This window comes from Neoarius graeffei, chromosome 1, assembly GCF_027579695.1.
Source record: "Neoarius graeffei isolate fNeoGra1 chromosome 1, fNeoGra1.pri, whole genome shotgun sequence".
NCBI classification, from domain to species: domain Eukaryota; kingdom Metazoa; phylum Chordata; class Actinopteri; order Siluriformes; family Ariidae; genus Neoarius; species Neoarius graeffei.
This window is the reverse complement of record NC_083569.1, coordinates 46,757,021-46,781,241: the sequence shown is the minus strand read 5'-3', so window position 1 is coordinate 46,781,241 and position 24,221 is coordinate 46,757,021. Positions and strand designations below refer to the sequence as shown.

Sequence of the window (24,221 nt, the reverse complement as noted above, 5' to 3'; positions counted from 1 at the left end):
TGTTCAAATAACGCTGCTGAGAAGCAATTGAACTTGATTTTATACATTCGATGGACGTGATGTGACCCTAGTGATAGGCTGTCTCAGCGTCACCTGCGAAAAAACTAATCACGTTTTAGAAAGGAAAAGAAAAAACATCCACTTTCAAAGCTGCTTCCGAGTAACGAGGACCTTGATAGAAACGTAGTGGAGTAAAAAGTACAATATTTTGTTTTTCAAATGTAGTGAAGTTAGTCATAAAATTGTAAAAAAAAAAATACTCAAAGTGCATTTAAGTACAGTACTCAAGTAAATGTACTTCGTTACTGTCCACCTCTGAAAATAAGCCGTCTGTGTGGGGTGGGGTTATCTCAGAACATGATAATCCAGTACAGAGGCGTTCTACTAATAAATTTGGTGGTTTCGTAATGAGCTCTCCAGCTTGTTCCTGTCACTACTGGGTGAAGTGCTATCCAAGAGAAACTGGCTGAAGTGGCTGCTTAAATATCTGAATAGATCCTTTTGTTTTTGGCCCACAAGTAACCTATCATTGAGATACTGGATACATTGATTTTATACATTCGATGGATGTGACGTGACCCTAGTGATTACTGATGGCCTGTCTCAGCGTCACCTGCAGAGACTCAGATTGTTGGCGCGCCCGCGTCTAAGACGCACTATTTCGAATAATGAGCGCATTGTCGAGAGGGGCAGGGGCCAATACGGACGCGAGCATTTTATACCCTATTTGGAACGTTTCGTGGCGTATTGCTTGACTTCATGGTCTCAATATCGAAAATCTTGCACAAATATGCAACTTCCAACATAATTATCTGGATATTCAACAGATTTCCGCATCGGATGAATTTGTTTTGACCGTCGCCATATTGAATATACGTCGGACCCGTTCGTGTATTTACGCCGCCCCGTTTGTAGCGTCCCAAGCGAGTAAAACCTGATCCAAGTCTTTCGCTAGGTGGCGTCTTACGGTCTATGTACGAATATTCGAAAGAGACAAGAAAACATGGATAAGAAAAAAAAAAAAGAAAAATACATCTATTTTGTCATTCTTCGGCAGAAAGAGAGTACATTCACCTGAAAAAACTGATACCCAAGGTAATTAGTCATACTAGATTTACAACAACTACTACTGCAACATCAACTACTACAACAGCAACCACTACTACTACCACTGGTGACGACTACTACTACTATAGACCTACACCAAACTGAAAATAAGTTAATAAAATAAATTGATGAAATTAGAAGTAGAGATGATTAGAGACGAGCAGAATTAGACCGTCACAGCATGCAAAAAACAAACCCATTCTTGTGCTATAATTTACAAGGAGGAGATAATATAGATGTGATGTATAGTGGCCTGTGGTTGAATTCCAAAATATTGCCACTGATTAAACGATATCTCAATATATTTGGTCGAAGCATTGATTTTTGTCATCTACATTGCTTCATATGGCTTCTAATACCAAAAAAAAGAGAATTGAGAAGAAAAAAACAGCCCCTGGGCTGCCCCAGCTATTCATTGGGCTCGCTTCGCTCACTGGGTTCGCGTCAACTGAAGGATAATCACTGGGCCCCCCATTGTAGAAATGGGCCCCTGTTTTTTCCTAAGAGGGGCCCTGTGGGCCCCTCGACCTGCAAAACAATCGGAGTCTCTGCACCTGCGACAAAAACTAATCTTGGTACCTATTTTGAGATTTTTCAGTTGTAGTTGGAATTAATTTAGCTTGCTTTCTTTATCCTCATCTCTTTTTCGTATAGACACCATTCATCTGTGTGATAAACTTTGCCATGAGGACAAATGTGGCCCGTGTGCTCTCACCTCCACCATTAAGTGCAGATGTGGCAGTAAAACCAAGGTGAGTAAAAACCAACTCTGCTAATGGTTCAATACGTACTAATATCCGATGTACCTGCCAGAACTGGAATTCTTCCAACTTTACCCTTTTCTAGGAGGTTCCATGTACTATGATCTGCAGTGAAGGTGAGTAATGGATGGTCTATCATCTGAATGCTATGAGTCACTAAAAGGAATATTACAGATCACATCAGTCTTTGATCCTAAAATACGAACGTTTCCTCCATTGCTAGACGAACTGATGTTTACTTGCGAGAGACGTTGCAACAAGAAGCGCTCGTGTGGCAGGCACAAGTGTGGAGAGCTGTGCTGTGTGGTAGGTCACTTGTGAAACAATTCATTTTGAAAACATGTAACAGCAATTTCAGCGGATTCATTCGGCTTTTTTTTTTTGTCTTCAAATCAGGACCCTGAGCATAAATGCACAATTATCTGTGGCTACAGGCTCAACTGTGGTCTTCACCGGTGTCAAGAAGTGTGTCACCGTGGAAACTGCCAACCCTGTTGGCAAACCAGTGAGTATTTAAACCACCTTTTATGACCTGTATGCTTTTGTATTTACTAGCACACATTCTATAAGCCTTTTCCTCCCTGCTCAAAGATATGTTATTTACCAGCTGGGCGGTCCGTATGGTGAAATACCGTGACCGAGGTCTTGAAAGTACTGAGCGAGGCCCTCTGGGCCGAGGTCATGGTATTTCACCATACGGACCGACCTTAAGCTGGTAAATAATATATATTTATTTTTTCCTTTACCAAATTCTAACAGAAAACGAGAGCGCCCGAAAGGGAAAACCGAGCCGAGCCGCCATTTTGAATCCTTATTCACGGCTGTAATGCAAATGGCTTCTTCCTCGGTATACAAGTGCACTTCCATGGCAGGAAAACAACTACATTTTGCCGCCTATGTAGTCCCCTATTTATACAAATAGGAGTCATTCAGGATTCAGCCATGTTTTTGCTCGGCGTTGGCAGCAGATTACAGGTTTTAGCTTTCTCCTGAAATGTTTTCTTTAATTTCTTCTTCCTCAGGGTAGTAAAACTCGCTTTCGCTGTGAAGACTGTTGTTATCGCTATCCATGCTGTAAATTTAATGCTATTCTCCTGAGAAATGCTGGCAAAAATTTAAGATTTTTGATAATCTTATAAATAAATCTTATTTAAAAAAAAAAAAGATAAATGTTGACAAAAATTGCTACCATGTTTGTTGTTGTGAACGATCGAGTCACCCGCTCACCAGCCAATCAGAGCGCAGGATTTGATGGAAACCGCACCGTGAAAAAAAATAAATTGAGGTTATTTTGGGGACGAGAAAAGGCAACAATTATATTTGCTCATTTTATGTAGGTTTTGATGAGCTGGCCTGCTACTGTGGTGAAACGGTCATGTTCCCACCTATCCCCTGTGGCACCAAACCACCTGAATGCAAAAACCCCTGCACACGCCACCATGACTGCGATCACCCAGGTAACCTTGTCACACTGACTGCTGTTCAATGCTGAATGATTAATCAGCGTTAGTAATCTCCTATTGGATGGCCCATTCATTCAGTCTGTATTTGTTTAACTGAATATATTAAAGGAAAACTCCATCCTGTTTATATTATGTGATGTGCTTTTGCAAATCTGGTGCTGATTTGTTGGTTGATGCTGAATTTTTTTTTTTTTTCTTAAAAAAAAAAAAAAGAGAGGGGGAGAGCTTCTTCCTTGATCACTATTTTCCAGCATTATTCAGTGTCCTCTTAAAGAAATAAAAAACATGCAAATAATAATAAGTTAAATTTATATAGCGCCTTTCAAAAAACCCAAGGACGCTTTACAATTATAGACAAAGAAAGGAAAAAATAAATAAAAAATATAATTAAAAAAAAAAAGTAAAAAGTCCACCAAGTAGGGGTCAGGATGTAATTCCCGTGGTGTAGCAGCCACAGTCCCACCAAAAGGCGCACGAAAACGAGTCCCACATCTCCAGCACCGACGCCGCCAGCAACATCGCTCGAACACCACGCCATGGATCCACAAAGCGAGCAGAGAAGCTCCGCCACGCAGAGCGCTGGTGTGTCCCAAACCGCCTGCACAGCCGCCGCGACGCCATCGAGCAACATCGCTCGGAACATCACGCCAAGCGTTAAAGCACAGAGCGCTGGACAACCACGATGTAAAATGAGCAACGAGCTCACTGCAGTCCACAGCTGGGAGCGCAGGCATCGCCCACGGCGAGCCAAGGCCTGGAGGGAACCAACGCCCAAAACTGGGTCCGGAGCTACACCACAACCGGCGGACAAAACACTCAAACAAACATCAAACTACACAAACGCACAGAAAAAAAAATAGAAAAAGAAATAAAATAAAAAAGCTCTGGTGAGAAGCGGCAGCCAGAACGCGCACGACGTGCTCTCAACCGGAAACGGAAACAAGGGAAAAAAAAAATGCAAGTCAGCAAAAGTTCGATCCACATTCCCGAATTCAGTGCACCGACATGATCCGTTTATGGCGGAGACCCGTTATGGCAGGGTCTCAACTAGTCAACTATCTCAGGGACGGCAAGAATTATGGTGTTGAACAAAGATGACACTTGCAACCACGTGATCAAAATGTGCTCCGTCATGAGCATCCACCGTGATGGTAGATATAGAAAGCAGCTTAGATGGCAGCCGCTGAAAGCGTGTCTGTAAACAATGCTGAATTTTCTCAGTATTACCACGATTTGAATGATCGAGCGAAGATTCGACACAAAGAGAAGATAGATGTGTGCGGTATTGACCCATATTATTTAAAAAAGTCAGACTTTTCTGAAGATAAGACGCTTCTACTGACCAAGTACCCAGATATCACGTTCTATCTGGTTTGGCTGCAGAAGAATCAAGTCTGACCTTGGACGAAACATAGCCCATGTTCTGAGTGGGTGCCCAGTCTGGATTGTTTCTATCATATAATTTTGCTGGTGCTCCTAGAAGCGAAATGGTAATTGACGAAATCAAATTCTTCCATGATATTACTGAGAGAGCTTTTGAATCTCACCTGAGATAAAATGTTGACTGCAAACATGAGCTGTTTTGGTTTTAGCCTCTGTTAGATCAGCCCTGCCGATGTTGTTCGGCCGTGCTCATCTCCTCTCCATACTAAGCGTCAGAGTTTCCTCGCCCTCTTTCCAAATCACGGACGGAATTTTAAAAGAATCGGAACATGCCACGGTCACAAGTACTGTTGTGACTACAACTATATGCAGCGCAAAGATATGGCACAGCTAAAAGAACGCGCAAGGCAAGTTTATTTATATAGCACATTTCATACACAGTGGCAGTTCAATGTGCTTTACAGAAGTAAAAGCAGAACAGTAAACAATAGAAAATAAAATTACATAAAATAATTGGGGAAGAAAAATAAGAATTAAACAATAGTAGAAATAAAATAATAAAATGAAATAAAGTTAATCAGCCTCGAGATTAATTATTATTATTGAGTTTAAATCATAAAGCGCGCTCTTCCCGTGGCTCTTCCACGAGGATCACCAAAAATCGTCCCGCAGACAAAATCCACGAGGATCACCAAATAAAATCGTCCCGCAGACAAAATCTACGAGGATCACCAAATAAAATCGTCCTGCAGACACAATCTACGAGGATCACCAAAAATCATCCCGCAGACAAAATCTACGAGGATCACAGTAACAAAGAATTAAAGTAAAAGTAAAATCATTAAAATCCAAGATTAAAAAGAAATTAAAATAAAGTAAAATCATTAAAATCAAAATTAAAAGAAATAATGTTAAAGGAAATTAATTACTTAGGTAAAAATTAATCAAGTGAAAGCATCTGAAAACAGCTTTGTCTTGAGCCTGGATTTAAAACTAACAACAGTAGGAGCATTTTTTATATCATCTGGAAGTCGGTTCCAAAGCTTAGCAGCAGAGCAACTAAAGGCTGCTTCACCACACTTCGTTTTGACAGCTGGTATTACTAGCAAGTTTTTCTCCTGTGATCTTAGAGACCTAGTTGGTGCATATAATTGAAACATATCCAGTAGGTAGCAGTGGGAAAACGAGAGTCGCGGTCGCGTGACTATATTTTGTATGGAATGTCGCTTGACCCCACATTTGTATCTCCGCCAACATGGCCGACATCCGGGTTTCTATTTTGCTTTGACGTCACTTGCAAGTCAAAGTGACTTGCAAGTGACCTGCAGCCGTTATGCACATTACAAAAAAGAGCAATAAGAATTGTCAATAATACGGGATATCTTGAGCATACAAACACATTATTCGTAAAAGCACACACTCTGAAATTCACTGATCCGGTTAAACACAAGACTGCACAAATTATGTATAAAGCAAGACATAACCTTCTTCCGGGTGAGGTACAAAATACGTTTATGGAAAGGCAGGGTGGGTATAACCTGAGAGGGGAAATGAATTTTAAGAGAGTAAATGTTAGAACAACTCTGAAAAGTATGTGCATAACAGTCTGTGGGGTGAAATTGTGGAATGGTCTGGATAATGAACTCAAAAATAGCACCAACATAAAACTGTTTAAAAAATTATATAAAAACGTTAATAAAAATATATGAGAATGAGGACAGGCAGACTATAGAGGTGATGATGAAATTGAGAGTAAGTCTGTGACTGGTCTTCTTGTATTTTGTGTATAGTTATAGGTAAGTGTATATGTACAACCCCGATTCCAAAAAAGTTGGGACAAAGTACAAATTGTAAATAAAAACGGAATGCAATGATGTGGAAGTTTCAAAATTCCATATTTTATTCAGAATAGAACATAGATGACATCACATGTTTAAACTGAGAAAATGTATCATTTAAAGAGAAAAATTAGGTGATTTTAAATTTCATGACAACAACACATCTCAAAAAAGTTGGGACAAGGCCATGTTTACCACTGTGAGACATCCCCTTTTCTCTTTACAACAGTCTGTAAACGTCTGGGGACTGAGGAGACAAGTTGCTCAAGTTTAGGGATAGGAATGTTAACCCATTCTTGTCTAATGTAGGATTCTAGCTGCTCAACTGTCTTAGGTCTTTTTTGTCGTATTTTCCGTTTCATGATGCGCTAAATGTTTTCTATGGGTGAAAGATCTGGACTGCAGGCTGGCCAGTTCAGTACCCGGACCCTTCTTCTACACAGCCATGATGCTGTAATTGATGCAGTATGTGGTTTGGCATTGTCATGTTGGAAAATGCAAGGTCTTCCCTGAAAGAGACGTCGTCTGGATGGGAGCATATGTTGCTCTAGAACCTGGATATACCTTTCAGCATTGGTGTCTTTCCAGATGTGTAAGCTGCCCATGCCACACGCACTAATGCAACCCCATATCATCAGAGATGCAGGCTTCTGAACTGAGCGCTGATAACAACTTGGGTCGTCCTTCTCCTCTTTAGTCCGAATGACACGGCGTCCCTGATTTCCATAAAGAACTTCAAATTTTGATTCGTCTGACCACAGAACAGTTTTCCACTTTGCCACAGTCCATTTTAAATGAGCCTTGGCCCAGAGAAGACGTCTGCGCTTCTGGATCATGTTTAGATACGGCTTCTTCTTTGAACTACTGAGTTTTAGCTGGCAACGGCGGATGGCACGGTGAATTGTGTTCACAGATAATGTTCTCTGGAAATATTCCTGAGCCCATTTTGTGATTTCCAATACGGAAGCATGCCTGTATGTGATGCAGTGGCGTCTAAGGGCCCGAAGATCACGGGCACCCAGTATGGTTTTCCGGCCTTGACCCTTACGCACAGAGATTCTTCCAGATTCTCTGAATCTTTTGATGATATTATGCACTGTAGATAATGATATGTTCAAACTCTTTGCAATTTTACACTGTCGAACTCCTTTCTGATATTGCTCCACTATTTGTCGGCGCAGAATTAGGGGGATTGGTGATCCTCTTCCCATCTTTACTTCTGAGAGCCGCTGCCACTCCAAGATGCTCTTTTTATACCCAGTCATGTTAATGACCTATTGCCAATTGACCTAATGAGTTGCAGTTTGGTCCTCCAGCTGTTCCTTTTTTGTACCTTTAACTTTTCCAGCCTCTTATTGTCCCTGTCCCAACTTTTTTGAGATGTGTTGCTGTCATGAAATTTCAAATGAGCCAGTATTTGGCATGAAATTTCAAAATGTCTCACTTTCGACATTTGATATGTTGTCTATGTTCTATTGTGAATACAATATCAGTTTTTGAAATTTGTAAATTATTGCATTCCGTTTTTATTTACAATTTGTACTTTGTCCCAACTTTTTTGGAATCGGGATTGTATGTACTATATAGATGTATTGTATGTGTGTATATATGCATAAGTATCTGTATATTTGATTTGGTCGATATTATACCATGTCGGTATGTCTTGGTATGTTTTTGTTTGTTGCTTTTGTTTTCTTTTGTGTGTATATATAGTTTATTATGGCGGAAAGTGACGTTTGATTAGCGGTGGTATAGAGGGTTAGGATTGGATAAGTTATTCCTTCTTCCTAATCCTTTCTGAACATGATTGTTACTGCCTTGTGGCTACGCTATTCTGTTTGTTTATGACGATGTTTTGATTATTGCATTTTTTTTATTAATTTTTTTTTATATCTTCTTTATTGTTCAGAATAAAGTAATCAATCAATCAAAGATTAACATGAAAGTTGAAGCTTTGTAATTTGATCTTTTGAGTAGATTAACAGCGGAGTGTATAGACATTTTGAGCAGAGCAGTGAAGCAAGGGATAAATCCCACTGGAACCATTACCAAACAACGTTGTGGGAAACGTTTGGATGGAAGTGGTTTAAACAAAACGCGTTCAGGGTGGTTTTTTTTTTTCTTTTTGAGAAACATGGTGGAGAACATGTTTTAAGTGTTGAGATTTTGAAATGGTTATTCTTTTGTTTCAGTGACTGTATTTATACAGAGTTTACTTGCACTTGCAGTTTTTCACTCCTGCCACAGCGAAGAGAAATGTCCTCCCTGTACCTACCTCACCAAGAAGTGGTGCATGGGCAACCATGAGGTAATGGCATTCTGATTAAGCATGTTAAAATGCAAAAGCAGTCCAATGTCCAATACAGCCAGCCCAAAGATGTCCTTCCAAAACACAATACACTGCTTTTAAAGTTCGTCATCATGACTAGCATTTCCAAATGCTCTATAGTAGGGCTGCATACCTAAACGTAACATCAGGTACTGGTACAGAGGTTTAGGTGCAGGTCCGGATCTGTACCTGAACAATTTGACAAATTAACATGTGTTCTTCTGAACTTCTTCAATAATGACAGAAACATTAATAAACTGTTGACAACTTGTCAGTATCTTTATTCAAAGAATACCGAACATAACTAGGTTTCCTGCCTCACTTCTCAGTCTCACACTTGGTTAACTTGGGACAAAAAGTCATAAGTTGTCTCACAGCGAGAAGTGACTACACTAGAGTATTACAGACTACGCGCAGTCCGCGGCCTTTAACTTGCGCGGCAAAATTACACAAAGCAACAAAGGCCGCCAATGCCAGCAAAGGAGAAATGGCTGACCTGCTTTTGAGTCTTTTTGACCAATCAGAACTCTCGATCAGCCAAGCTCTCGCAATGTCTCGTGAGACTGTGGCGAGAGGATCTCAAATCAAAGATGGCTCTGATTTCAAGTTTCAGCGCGGCATTTTACGTCTTTTCCAGTGCTAAATTTTCGTCTTTGTGGTAGGATTTACGCATCTTCAGTCACAAAATAAGCAGATACTTGGTGTAAATTTATATCGGTACAGTACCGGTACTTCATGATCCGGTATTTTGGACCTGTACCGAATCGATTTTCACGGTACAGTACCGGTACGCAGCCCTACTCTATAGTATTTTATACAAATATTACGAAGCAAAAAAGAAGAATAAGAATTACCAGCCATTTGTCTTTGTCTCTCTTTTCCTCTCCTTTGTTTTATCTCCAGCAAAGAAGTAATATCCCATGCCACCTGCAGGACATCTCGTGTGGTTTGGTCTGTAATAAATTGTTGTCCTGTGGCTCTCACCACTGCAAAAGGATCTGCCATCGTGGGGAGTGCCAAGTTGAAGGTGATTGTAAGCAGCCTTGCCTTCACCCTAGACCTGAGTGTGGGCACCCCTGTAATGCCCCGTGCCACCCTGGCACCCCCTGCCCACAGACCACCTGCACTGCCAAGGTACAACCATCTTCCCAATTTAGCTTGGAACATGTTTTAGTGTTAATACTGATATATATGTAGGAGTTTTGGGGCCTGTTAGCGTAGACTCTGTTTAAGAGAACTTTTAAAAAATGGGTTCAGATGAATAAAGATGTGGAAAGAATCTTTTTTTTTTTTTTTTTTTTTTAAAAACAATATCTCTAAAAGTTGCCTTTTCCATGTGCAAGCCCAGTATTTATTTTTATTTGAGTGATTCCACGCTTATGGGTACTGAAATGGGGACATGAACTTATTCACCTAAAACCATTTCTTTTTTTACCATCAGGTCACAAAACATGTAATCTTTAATGAATGATATGTTAAAAGATAACTTTAATTTTCTGAGATGTAATAAAAACATATTTATATGCCAAAGTCAAGCCTATGAGTTCCAAAATGATGTCTGTTACATTACTTCTGTTACGATTGTCCATCTCACGTCTGTTACAAATTAATTACAATCTAGCTATATACCATGTTAATCTTATTGAAAGAATGTGTATGTTTATTCTACTACACATGTTTATTAATTATATTTGCTAAAACATCACCTTCCTATGTTTCAAAAAGTAATTCTACATTGTTAAAATTGAGAATCTATATGTCCACAACACTTCTGTTACGTTCTGACTTTGGCATATAAATGTTTTTATTACATCTCAGAAAATTAAAGTTATCTTTTAACATATCATTCATTAAAGATTACATGTTTTGTGACCTGATGGTAAAAAAAAAAGAAATGGTTTTAGGTGAATTTTTAAAAATAAGTTCATGTCCCCATTTCAGTACCCATAAGCGTGGAATCACTATATTTTATTTATTTATTTATTTATTTATTTATTTATTTATTTTTCAGTGCAATCTCCTAATATTGTTCTATCAGTAAACATCTGTTTTGTCCTGTAGGTGGCAATGCAGTGCGATTGTGGACGCAGGAAGGAGACCGTGCCCTGTACAGTGGCAGCCAGCTCCTCCTTGAGGTCCGTGATCCACCAAACCCATACTAACGTTCAACAAGATTCTTTACGTATTTAAAAGATCCAATTAATAATTGCTACATTAACAGATTAAAAAAAAAAAAGTGTATCCAGTGGAATACATTTCACATAACAGGCTGTATTTTTGTAACTATGGCACACATGCATAAACAAAGTATAAGATTGTAGAGTTGTAGATTTTTGTAATCGTCATTTACTCATTAGAAGCTTGCCCTCTTGAGTCCGCGGAGTCTGACCACCCATAGTGGTCACGAATCCATCGTTTGCATCCAGAACGTTCCTTCATCGTTCTCAACAACTGTCCCTTGTCCATTCCAACGGCCCTTTCGATCCTTAACCACCGATCAGGCTGTCGACGCTTCCCTTGGTCTGCTGTAGGCACCATGAACTGTCTGTTTTTGTAAAGCAGAATTGTCCATTCTAACGCAGTGGCCGAGCCACTCGAAATGTTGTCGCTCTTGATATTCCTTAATCATCGTTGTGCCAGTTAGTCTATACATGTCTGTATCGGAATGCATGAAGGTATAGTCCTAATCCCAACTCTGATTCAGACAGGTCAGCGGGTGGTGCGTTGCACTGTTTAAAGCCTCCACGTACAATTTTTCGAAGGAAACGCACCCATTCGATCTCTAGCTTGTCCATAATGCCAGTATTTAACTCCCACGTTGCCGCATTGTACATCAGTCTTGATCTGATAAAGGCGACCGTATACCGCGTACTGTATTAAATCAGTAAGCATCAACACGGGGATTAATGTGGCACCAAATGGCACTGGCTGACAAAATGCACAACAAATATTTTCTTCTTTATCTGCCATTAAATTGTATGTCAGTGTTTGTTTTTAAGGGTAGTGTCATGAACATGGAGATTTAAATACAAGTGTGTGCGTTATTTTGAATGCCACTTGCCACGCTAGAGTTCACGAGCCACATGATGCATGCACACACACACACTGCTTTTTTTCCTGTTAGCATGCTTTCTCTTTATTATAAAATGCAAGATTTTGTAAAATACCTTTTTTTTTTTAATTATAAAATGCAATATTCATGGCAAATTCTGCTCTCTCTACCTGCCATTTAAAACTCTTTTTGAATTATATTTAATAGTTTCTTAAAGGAGAACTGAAGGCAATTTTTTTTTTAATCAAAATTCTATTTCTCATTTTATTAAATATAGGAATGCATTTCTGACAGCTATTTTGTCACTGCTATAGCAAGTTCTGACTGTTTTGAAATATGCTCTGTAATATCTCATCTCATTATCTCTAGCTGCTTTATCCTGTTCTACAGGGTCGCAGGCAAGCTGGAGCCTGTCCCAGCTGACTACGGGCGAAAGGCGGGGTACACCCTGGACAAGTCGCCAGGTCATCACAGGGCTGACACATAGACACAGACAACCATTCACACTCACATTCACACCTACGCTCAATTTAGAGTCACCAGTTAACCTAACCTGCATGTCTTTGGACTGTGGGGGAAACCGGAGCACCCAGAGGAAACCCACGCGGACACGGGGAGAACATGCAAACTCCACACAGAAAGGCCCTCGCTGGCCACGGGGCTCGAACCCGGACCTTCTTGCTGTGAGGCGACAGCGCTAACCACTACACCACCGTGCTGCCGCTCTGTAATACATCAGTCTGTATGTCAAAGCAATGGCTGTAAACAAGATGTGCTGAGACCTGTGCGAGACATCGTAGGACGGAAGTAAAACGTACAGCGGAAATCAAAGCGACCGACATCTGCCAACGTTGTCAAAAGACGCGCGCGCCCTCTTTCAAATGCTGACGTAATCAAGCCGGAAGGTTTTAAAAAAGTAGGCAGTGATCGTCATTTAAACTCGTTTTTGTGCAATATTTCATTTGGAAAACAGTTTTCAAAATGGCGGCACTGACACTTCACGTTTCAAAGTCTCGCACAAGTCTGGTGAAGATTGTATGGATAAGCGACGCCTGCCGTGGACCAAACGAACTAAATTCAACGAGGTTCCTAAAACCGAAAACATAATTGAATAATATGTTAATTAAGAAATAAAGCAAGTTTTAAAATGACTTCAGTTCTCCTTTAAACTTGATAAACATCAAATTGTTATTTTGTGGTTTTTATCAATGGAACTGAATCCTAATGGAGCACTTGGCGTACTAATGATGTCTGATAGTGTTTATAAGAAACATATGGTAAGAGAATTGAAGCACAATGCCTGGCAGATTTATTTAGGTAATCTACTTCATAGCAGCTTGGAGAGCAAAAAACCCCCACACAATTTCACACTTTACTTACTTTCTCAATATCAGTATGATGATGATGGGGTTTTGGGTTTTTTTGCATTACAAATTAAATATTTACTCATTGCAGATGTATGAAGGAATGGGTGATGTAGACTTGGAATAAACAGTTTCATAGCATGATGTAGTGGCACATCCATATATCAAACCAGAACAAAATAAACCTGGTGTTCGTCACAGCCACTTGCTTCCTGATGGATAATTCCAGCAGTGCTGCATCATCTAGCAGATATAGCTACTGGTTATTGAACAAAACTATCTGCAGCCAGCGGCAGATCACTAAAGAAGAAACTGTACTGGGTTTGTTTGTTTTTCTTTCCTTCTGCTTCTCTGACTGCAACCAGCTACTCGTGCGTCCTGTCAGTAAAGCCTAGGTCACAACCGGACGTACGATGATATTATTATTATTATTATTATTTTTATTATTATTTTTTGGCCGTGCGATTTTTGGCGTTTCCCAAATCGCTGTTTTTTTTGTTTGTTTGTTTGTTTGTTTTGTTCGTGGAGAAAGACGCACGTTGGCCGTAAGTTTGTCTTGCAACCTGAAAAAAACGTAAGCGCCCGTAGGGTTTGTTTGACATGACAAAGAACCTCTGCGGCTCGAAAATCAGCACGTCACACGTTTTTTGCACGTAGACCGGCCGTAGGAGCACGTACGGCCGGTTGTGACCGAGGCTTAATGCAGCCCCTCCATTAGTGATGAAACACAAATTTTCTCTCTTTGTTTGGAAAGCAGATATGCAGCTATTGCTGTGGCAAGTAAGTTATCAGATATGCAGTTAGGAGAGTCCGTCAACATCACTCAGCTCACCAAGAAGGACCAGAAACAGGCCAGGTAATATTTAACAGTAATAATAATGTGTTTTTCCCCTTTTTTGCTTTTGTCACCTCACTTTATACATTCCTGACCTCTGTTTATGTATTCTATCACAACATTCAGCCAACATGTTACTGATTCTTTGCCCCTCTATGTTTTAAAGGCTGGAATGTGATCAAGAGTGTGCTACGCTGGAGAGAAATCGGTGAGCTTGCTTTGTCACATGAGGTTTTTCTTCTATAAATGTCTGTTAATAACGTCCACATAAACTGGACGTATTTAAATTTTAGAATTTTGGTTTCCTCTAACAGGCGACTTGCAGAGGCACTGCAGGTCGATCCAACAGTCGATCCATTCAACACCAAATCCTCCGCATGTAAATACAGCGACTCTCTCAAAGAGGATGCCAGGTTTGCTCGACATCATGTGTTTAATCGGCGCTCGGATGCTATTCTGTTTACATCCAGTAGCAGTCTGTACACACACTCGCCATCCACTTTAATAGGAATACCTGCACAGTGCAGTTATCTAATCAGCCAATCGTGTTGCTGCAGTGCAAAGTATTGACTGGCATATCGAGAGAAAATTCAATCCAAATTGCTTGAAACTGCTCTGATTCAACGTTTTTACAGAATTAAAATGCTTATCCCTTCTTGAGATATTACAAATCAAAGATTAAAAAAAAGGCTTAATTGTTAGAAAACTGCCGTAATATTCTGTCTGAGGATCACATGGTCCAAAATGGGCCTCATTAACCAATGAGATCAAATGAGCAAATCAATTCTTACTAACTTTTTTTTTTTTCTATTTTTCAAGATACTTACATGGAAATTGGCAGGCACATAGTTGGTTGTATACTGAATACAACGTTAAATTAGTAAAAACAAATTATGCAAATTCGTATGACCTTATGCAAATTAGGTAAAAAAAAAACCGTCAAGTCGGTACACTCAATAAAAAAGTAATAAAAGATTATTTCTAATACCCTCTTTGTGCTCTGTAGGCCTTTGTATTTCTAAGTAAGGCCTACTAGTGTTTATATGAAAGAATATCAATGATTATTTCGATTACCGTTCACAGCTTTCAAACCGAACCTCGAAAAAACTGTGAGCCACATCCGATAAACAGTTCCAGTTAATTGAATTGAAACGGACACTTGCGTTTCTGACTTCCGCCTTTTAAATCTCATTCCGACCACTAAGATCTCAATATTTTTCATCGAAACAACTACAGCTATATTCTAAAATAGTTATTTATTTACAGGAATTAGTTTCATTTGAAAAAAATAAGTGGGTAAAGCTCTGACAACTCACTTCAAAGTCTCCTGTGAATCATAACCTCAAAACTAGCTGAGGGAAAATTTTGCTGAATCCTTGATGAAAAACATTGAGAGCGAGAGAACATCCCTATAAAAGTTACCTGCTTGATGTTCACGAGTAATCCAATCAGAAGAGAGCGAGAGAGACAGCTTAACTGCTTTCCCATGACTCAAAAAGCACTGGCAGCTTCCCGACGTCCCGCGAGCACAGTTTTTACTCTGTTGTACTAACTTCAACCTACCCTTACCTCCAAAGTGCTGAACAGATCTTAACGAGATTAATTTATTTGGGAAGCAGAGGTTATAGGCTTTTTAATGATGGTGTTAACAATATTCAAGAGTTAAGCAGTGACAGATTTGGAAACTTAGATGAGTGTCTGCATGCACTATTTTTACACCATGGCCAGCGAGTGTCTGATATACCTAGTAAAAAAAAAAATCATGGAGAGGCATAACTTCAGTTACTGTTCACATCAAACATCAGAATGTGGGAAAGTGTGATCGCTGTGACACCATAGTCAATTGCTGATCTTTTAGGATTCTCGCACACGGCAGTCTCTAGAGTTTACACAAAATGGTGTGGAAACCAAAACCAAAAAAACGCCAAATGAGTGACCGCTCTGTGGGTGGAAATGCCTTGTAGAAAGGAGAGGTCAAAGGGAAGTGGCCAGATTGGTTCGAGCTGCCAGGTAACTCATGTAATCGCTCTTTTTATAGCCATGGTGATCAGAAAAAGCATCTCGTAGTGTACAAAACATCAAACCTTGTGATGTATAGGTTACAACAGCAGAAGACCACATTAGGTTCCATTCCTATCAGCCAAGAACAGGCTATTCTGGTCACAGACTCACCCAAACTGGACCGTTGACAGTTTGTAGGGGGGACTTGCTCTTTTTCCAGTCTTCAGCTCCGGACCATCAAACGACTTCAGCTGGTTCAAAATGCAGCGGCTAGGGTTCTCACACGAACTAAAAGAAAAGAGCACATTACTCCAATTCTAAGGTCCCTTCACTGGCTTCCGGTAAGCTACAGAATTGACTTTAAAGCATTGCTGCTGGTGTACAAATCTCTAAATGGTGCAGGGCCCAATTACCTCTCTGATATGTTGCAGCGGCCTAACCCAATCAGATCTACCAAAAATTTACTGGTAAAACCTGTTGTTAAAACAAAGTGTGGTGAAGCAGCTTTTAGCTACTATGCAGTACAGCTATGGAACCAACTGCCAGAGGACATTAAAAATGCTCCTGCTGTTGGCAGCTTCAAATCTAGATTAAAGACCAAGCTGTTCTCAGATGCTTTCTGCTAACTGATAAATATCATCATCTTTACATGTTTTAAACTTTACTTAACTTTTATTCCATTTTATTCTGCTGTTTTTTTACTGAACTTTTACTTAATTTTATTATTTTATTTCTACTATTGTTTAATTCTTTTATTTTTCTCTCTTCTTCCCCCTTTATTTTATGTAATTTTATTTTCTAATGTTTTCTGTTTTGCCTTTACCTCTGTAAAGCACATTGAACTGCCACTGTGTATGAAATGCGCTATATAAATAAACTTGCCTTGCCTTGTCTTACCTTCAGCTGTCCAGTTTGGGTGAGTCTGTGCCCATGATGGCGTCAGATTCTTGCTTAACGGGTGTGAAACCTGATTTGGTCTTCTGCTGTTGTAGCACATCCATCTCAAGGTTCGAGGTGCATTCTGAGATGCTTTTCTGATCACCACGGTTGAAAAGAGTGAGCGAGTGATTGATTATTTGAGTTACAATAGACTTCCTGTCAGTTCAGACCGGTCGCATCATTCTCTTCTTCAACTTGCACGTCAGCCTTCAGACCCTCCACACTCAGGATGTCTTCGCTGCAGAAATGAGCAGGTGTATAGGTGATCCTATTAAAGTGGATGGTGTGTGTACGTAACAAAGAATTTTAAAAGTTAATCAGTCTTCATCTTTTTTTTTTTAAATGGTTGCTCATCTAATTCAGAAAAGACTTCAAGTTTGTCAGTGAAGTAGAGGAGGAAATCAAGAATCTGATTGAACTAACAAATAAGGTAACGATGCATACCACTGAGACTTTCATGGAAATTTTCGTCAAGCTTTTGTTATTTCAAGTGTTTCCATTGGTCGGTTTATTGCACATTTGTGTGCCTGTGGCTTTTCAGGGTAAACAGCCAAAGAGGAGTCACTGTTTCCCACCCATGAAACGTGATCACCGGAGAATTGTTCACGAGCTGGCAGAAGTGTACGGATTGGAGAGCATCAGCTACGATAGCGAACCCAAACGCAACATTGTCATCACAGCTGTTAGGTTTGTGAAAATATTTTTCTTTTTACTGAATTGTATGTTTTCTTTTCACTTTATCACTTTTTTTTTTTTAACTGTTTCAGGAACAGCTCAATGCTAATGTAACAGTGCTATGCTAATCTTTAATGCTGTGAGCGTCTCTTAGGGTTAGATGTGTTGCTTTCAGCATTATTGTCTAATGTGGCAAAAATGCCTTGAATGTTATTACTTTTAATATTCTGCAGATTTCATGAGCTACACTCGACTGAAATTAAGACGATGTTGTGCCTGCGCTGTATGGCGTGGGGTATTGTGGTGTTTTTTTTTGACTGCATCGTCACTTAATAGAAAACCACTCTGTGTAATGATGCACTCCGACTACAATTCAGTTGACAATATGAGCTTCACGAGTCATGATTCACTTCAAAACATTCTGAGAACTGAAAAGTTTTTCAATGAAGACAAATCATGAATGAAAAGACTCTTGGTTTATTTCTGAAATCATAAACAATGTGTATTTCTGTCTGTATAAAATTAAATCACCAATATTGCTATGAACATAACTTGTAATATTGTAAACAAAGTGTACTAGGCGGCACGGTGGTGTAGTGGTTAGTGCTGTCGCCTCACAGCAAGAAGGTCCTGGGTTCGAGCCCCGTGGCCGGCGAGGGCCTTTCTGTGCGGGGTTTGCATGTTCTCCCCGTGTCCGTGTGGGTTTCCTCCGGGTGCTCCGGTTTCCCCCACAGTCCAAAGACATGCAGGTTAGGTTAACTGGTGACTCTAAATTGACCGTAGGTGTGAGTGTGAATGGTTGTTTGTCTCTGTTACCCCTTTTCCACCAAATCAGTTCCAGGGCTGGTTCGGGGCCGGTGCTGGTGCTGGTTCACTACTCGTTCAACTTGTGAGCCAGCTGAGAACCAGTTTGCTTTTCCATAGCTCGCGATGCTAAGGGGAGCTACGTCAGTTATGTCGCTGTATACGTCAGTTACGTCGCTGCATTTGCATAAACCTTGGCGCGAACATCGAAGCAACAACAACACAAGAAGAAGCAGCAGCAACAACAATAATAATAATAATGGATGACTTCGCGTTTGTACAGCTGCTGCTTCTCGTCGCTTGAAAATGGCGATCTTTCACGGTCTTGCTATTGTTGTTGGTCTTAACAACTCCCCCCCCCAACGTAAGCGGTTCTTTCCTCTGGCCCAGCAGAGAGTTGGTGCTAGCCTGGAACTGTTTTTTCTGGCCCCAGAGCCAGTTCTTTGTCAGTGGAAACAGAAAACCCGGTTCCAAACTAAGCACTGGCCCCAAACCAGCCCTGGAACTGCTTTGGTGGAAAAGGGGCATGTGTCAGCCCTGCGATGACCTGGTGACTTGTCCAGGGTGTACCCCGCCTCTCACCCATAGTCAGCTGGGATAGGCTCTCGCCTGTGACCCTGCACAGGATAAGTGGCTATGGATAATGGGTGGATATATATTTGGCAAGTGAACAGCACATGTAAGATTGGGACATGAAAAGGAATTTCCTTAAAGCTTTTGTGGAAAAAAAAAAAAAAAGTGAGAATTACCAACCTTCAAAACTGTCTTCAGCCGAACCACTTTCACGTCATTTTTATCCATGAAAACCAGAGTCATTAGATACAAATATGTAAGGAGTATACTTTTAAAAATTGAAAGAGCAAAACAGACGAGCAACAATGCATGAAAAATGATCATGTTTATATTAAAGTAACAAAGGTATGCTGCTTACCATCTGTTTTATCCAACTGCGTGCTCTGTGCAACCGGTGGTGAGCTCGTAATGCAGAAGCTGGAGGACGATGGCACCTCGACTTGATTTCCTGAGTTTACACGTTTCTTATGCCGCCAACAAGAGTCATCTTCCCATCTAAGAAATCCTGGTTCTTGGCGTTCTGAAACGGGCAACTTGCAGACAACACAAGACATAATTCAGGAAGGCATAAGACAGGATAAGCAGTTATGGATGGATGGATGGATGGATGGATGGATGGATGGACAAAGTGTACTACAGGTTTACACATATCTTAAAAATAAAGCCATACGTTTTATAAATTCTCACAGAAATTTGATTAAAGTTCCTGACCTGAGAAAAATGAGCTCTTTTTAACCAATGTAACATGGTTGTGTTACTGTATAACCTACAATGCGTGTTTGGTTGTGGTGATCTGGAGTTATCAAATATACTTTAACTCGGAGTTGAGCAGATTGGGACCTCTGGTGTTCAAAGAGTGCAATTGCATTCGATGCATAATTAACGGAATGCTCATACGCAGTGCGAATTGCATATTTCTGTGATGCACATCATAATTTTGTCATAATGTATCATTACACCCCTAACAGTCTCAGAAATTTTTAGGATGAGTCACATTTCCATCAAGAGATTGTACATTCAGCCCGACTTAAAACAATTTTGCTCTGCTCTTAAGGTTATAAAGGTTGATGGTGTGTGTGTGTGTGTGTGTGTAGGGGGAAATCTGCATGTCCTACTTCCACTCTGGCTGCACTGATCGAGAGAGAGACTGCTGCCCGAGCCCCACCACCGATTGCCCATCTCAAACAATACAGCAGCAAGTATGTGCGCACACAAAAATACACGGATTGGCTGCATGCAGAGCTTTAACATCAGAATTTTTCTTTCAAAAATGTGAAAAAATAGATGTATTGGCTGATTTTTAAGGCAGTTATTAATCACAATTTAAAAACAAAACCTTTGGAATAATTGAAAGTGGTGGAATAATGTACAGTCATGTGAAAGAAAAAAAAAAAAGTACGTCCCATATCGGTGGTCAGCGAGCACCTCGGTGTGATCAGCTGTTCGTTTAGTGACAGAATGATGGAACTGTCAGTGCACGGTCAAGGTAAACCTGTAGATGGCAGTAATGCAACACTGTGGATGCCAGCTGCCGTAAAACCCAAAAGAAGAAGGTAAACCTGCGCATGCGCACACGGACTTCCTTTGTCTGCTTGACTGTTTGAAGCGAGCGATTTTCATGCATGTTATTTGCCCAGGAATCATCTCAAATTAAATAACTTCCCAGCCACAGAATGACCTGATATTTTGTGAGATATTACAGAAATAAACATATCACACTGACCAACTGATTTTTATGAACTTGAAAGGCTGACTATAGACTGGTACCAAAATCCAGAATTGTGACATGCAAAGGCATTTTTGAGACAAAGTCGGCAAACAGTCTTATTTTGTCAATTTGGGTGTGCCGAATTCAAATCTGCAATATGCCGAGCTCCATCTGACCTCTGTTGACCTCTAGAGGTCATTGAACTTTGGGCCTGTAAACGTCTCAGCTGAACCCAGTTTCTCAGCTTTCTAAGGAATGAAATGTACTAAAATGATTAATGAAGTTAGCAAATGGCCTTGTTTGTTAAATGTTTGGGTGCTGAATTCATTTTTCATTTGTAAAACGACATATGACCTCTGATAACCTCAAGGTCATTAAACTTGGCCTATAGGCCTATGCATTTAACGGCATTTTTAAACTGACTTTACTCCCTCAAAAAGAATATGAACAGACAAAAAACAAATAGAAAGGACCAAATACAACATTAAATGCCAGTCCATGTACATGTGACTTACTTTTCACAATGAGAATGCCTAGGCGATCACCTTACATAACATTGCATTACATTTAGCGGTTATTGTTTATACAAAGCTACTGAAAAAAGGACAGATTCAGCAGCATACAAAATGTGGGGGTATACAGGTTAATCAGGGTTAGTGTGTGTATGTGTGTGTGTGTGTATATATATATGTGTATATATATGTATATATATATGTGTGTATATATATATATATATATATATATATATATATATATATAATGAGTTTTTTTCTTTGTTTGTTTTTTGTAAAGGCTTTACCCCGTTTAAAACAAAAAACAAACAACAAAGAAAAAAACTCTCATATATACTAACCCTGATTAAGCTGTATACCCTGTATGCCCCCACATTTTGTATGCTGCTGAATCTGTCCTTTTTTCAGTAGCTTTGTATAAACAATAACCGCTAAATGTAATGCAATGTTATGTAAGGTGATCGCCTAGGCATTCTCATTGTGAAAAGTAAGTCACATGTACATGGACTGGCATTTAATGTTGTATTTGTTCCTTTCTATTTGTTTTTTGTCTGTTCATATTCTTTTTGGGGGAGTAAAGTCAGTTTAAAAATGCCGTTAAATGCATAGGCCTATAGGCCAAGTTTAATGACCTTGAGGTTATCAGAGGTCATATGTCATTTTACAAATGAAAAATGAATTCAGCACCCAAACATTTAACAAACAAGGCCATTTGCTAACTTCATTAATCATTTTAGTACATTTCATTCCTTAGAAAGCTGAGAAACTGGGTTCAGCTGAGACGTTTACAGGCCCAAAGTTCAATGACCTCTAGAGGTCAACAGAGGTCAGATAGAGCTCGGCATATTGCAGATTTGAATTCGGCACACCCAAATTGACAAAATAAGACTGTTTGCCGACTTTGTCTCAAAAATGCCTTTAACTCCTTAAATAAGCACTTTTTTTAATTTTGGTACCAGTCTAGTAGCTTTAATTGATGTTACATGGATGATAATTGTGTTTGAACCGGAGTTGTATGAGATTTGGGTATTTCTGGGCACAGTCACATGATAACAGGGTGTGCATACTTATGCAACCAGGTTATTGTGTAAGTGCCCCCCTAAAAAGTTTATTCATTTGAATTTTGATGGTTATTGTATCACATTAAGGGTGGTAAAAGATCTTAAATTATTTGTCGTGGTTTCAATTTTTTTCATTTCACTAAAACCTGCAGTTTTAAAAGTACAGTAATGCAATCTAAGGACTATGATTCTTATTCTTGTATGGTCGTGTTTTTCTAAATGCTGTTTCTTTTTTCCAGGGTTGATGGTAGTACTGCTTGGCTGAAGCATGCGAAAGAAGAGCCGATTGATTACTTTGACGTTCAGGATTGATTAAAACTGTGATGTATCCACATTTAATGGTCACTATCCACGTCACTGCAATCAAATCAAATAAAAATGTGCACTTGAGTTGGGCACTCCTTCATAAAGCTTCTTCTGAGGTATTTTTATAGCCGTTAGACACTCGTCTACTTTGCTGAGCAATCGCTGTTTACTCATTTTCAGAGGAAGCCAGACCATCTCATGTGTCTTTCAGCCCTGCAGATGAAGACCCAGCACCAGTCTAATACACCTAGGTGTTATTCAAGACTGCACTGGAACAGTGCAGTATATTTAAGTAAGGAATAAACCAGAATGAAACACGCTGTTATCAGAAAATAATCAACAGCACGAGAGAGTGATGCAAGCACAGCAGTTTATCAGTAAATACAGTTGTTCACTCCCCAGCCTCTCTTTTTACCTCCATCTTGAATTGAATAAGCCAAAACCATTCAGCTGCTTTTGTTGCAGAGGAAACGAAAAGTGCAAACTCCTTTGTCCTGAAAAGTGTTCTAAAGCGTCGACACCTGAGACTCTTTCCATAAATATTAAATAAACGTCTTAAAGAAAGCTGCACCATATCAATGATTCATGTTTTCTTTGTTCAATAAGAGCACCTTTTTTCTGATTGGGTTAAAAATTGTCTTTGATTTTGTGCCACGTCCACCATACACGTCTCTGTGAATGAGCTGTAACTATAGAAACAGTAACACATTAAAACATGTACATTTAATATAAGCCCGTGATGTCAATTATGGCTGTAATAACAGTTCAAGCTGCTGTTATTAAAAATGTACCAGTATAATCTGATCAATCCAGATAAGGACTTGGGTTATTTTGTAGAATCCTGATCTCTGATCATTGATTCATTCTGTTTTGTGTAACTGTGATATACAGTACAATCTGTAATAGGATAGTAATATTTTTATTTTGATAGGCAAGATACACCCGTATACTTGAATTAATGCTAGTCTTTTTAGTTTTTATCCCCCGCTGGCCAAAAGGCCTGAAGGGGGATTATGTCATGATGTCTGTCCCGGGAAGGGTGCTCACCTTCTGAAATCAACTCCTCTCTCTCAATTTTTGGAGGAATTTCATGAAACTTGGCAGGATTCTTTGTTATATGTCGGTAATACACACAATGTAATTTCATTAAATTCGGTCACATTTTACCAGAGTTACAGCCCTTGATTAACAAAATTATCTCATCTCATTATCTCTAGCCGCTTTATCCTTCTACAGGGTCGCAGGCAAGCTGGAGCCTATCCCAGCTGACTACGGGCGAAAGGCGGGGTACACCCTGGACAAGTCGCCAGGTCATCACAGGGCTGACACATAGAGACAAACAACCATTCACACTCACACCTACGGTCAATTTAGAGTCACCAGTTAACCTAACCTGCATGTCTTTGGACTGTGGGGGAAACCGGAGCACCCGGAGGAAACCCACGCGGACACGGGGAGAACATGCAAACTCCACACAGAAAGGCCCTCGCCGGCCCCGGGGCTCGAACCC

General features: G+C 39.9%; 1 protein-coding gene across 1 annotated transcript in view; it reads left to right on the top strand.

The window, feature by feature from the left end:
• nfx1 (nuclear transcription factor, X-box binding 1) overlaps positions 1–23,286 on the top strand; it is a 48,480-nt gene extending 25,194 nt beyond the window's left edge. The window contains exons 10-24 of the mRNA XM_060932765.1: positions 1,762–1,859; positions 1,954–1,984; positions 2,092–2,174; positions 2,265–2,373; positions 3,206–3,325; positions 8,781–8,860; positions 9,785–10,015; positions 10,943–11,016; positions 14,055–14,153; positions 14,299–14,340; positions 14,447–14,545; positions 17,436–17,502; positions 17,614–17,759; positions 20,219–20,323; positions 22,645–23,286. Coding sequence (XP_060788748.1) covers positions 1,762–1,859; positions 1,954–1,984; positions 2,092–2,174; positions 2,265–2,373; positions 3,206–3,325; positions 8,781–8,860; positions 9,785–10,015; positions 10,943–11,016; positions 14,055–14,153; positions 14,299–14,340; positions 14,447–14,545; positions 17,436–17,502; positions 17,614–17,759; positions 20,219–20,323; positions 22,645–22,717 — 1,457 coding nt within the window. The 3' untranslated portion in view covers positions 22,718–23,286. The remainder of the gene's footprint in view (positions 1–1,761; positions 1,860–1,953; positions 1,985–2,091; positions 2,175–2,264; positions 2,374–3,205; positions 3,326–8,780; positions 8,861–9,784; positions 10,016–10,942; positions 11,017–14,054; positions 14,154–14,298; positions 14,341–14,446; positions 14,546–17,435; positions 17,503–17,613; positions 17,760–20,218; positions 20,324–22,644) is intronic.
• The last annotated feature ends 935 nt before the right edge of the window (positions 23,287–24,221 follow it).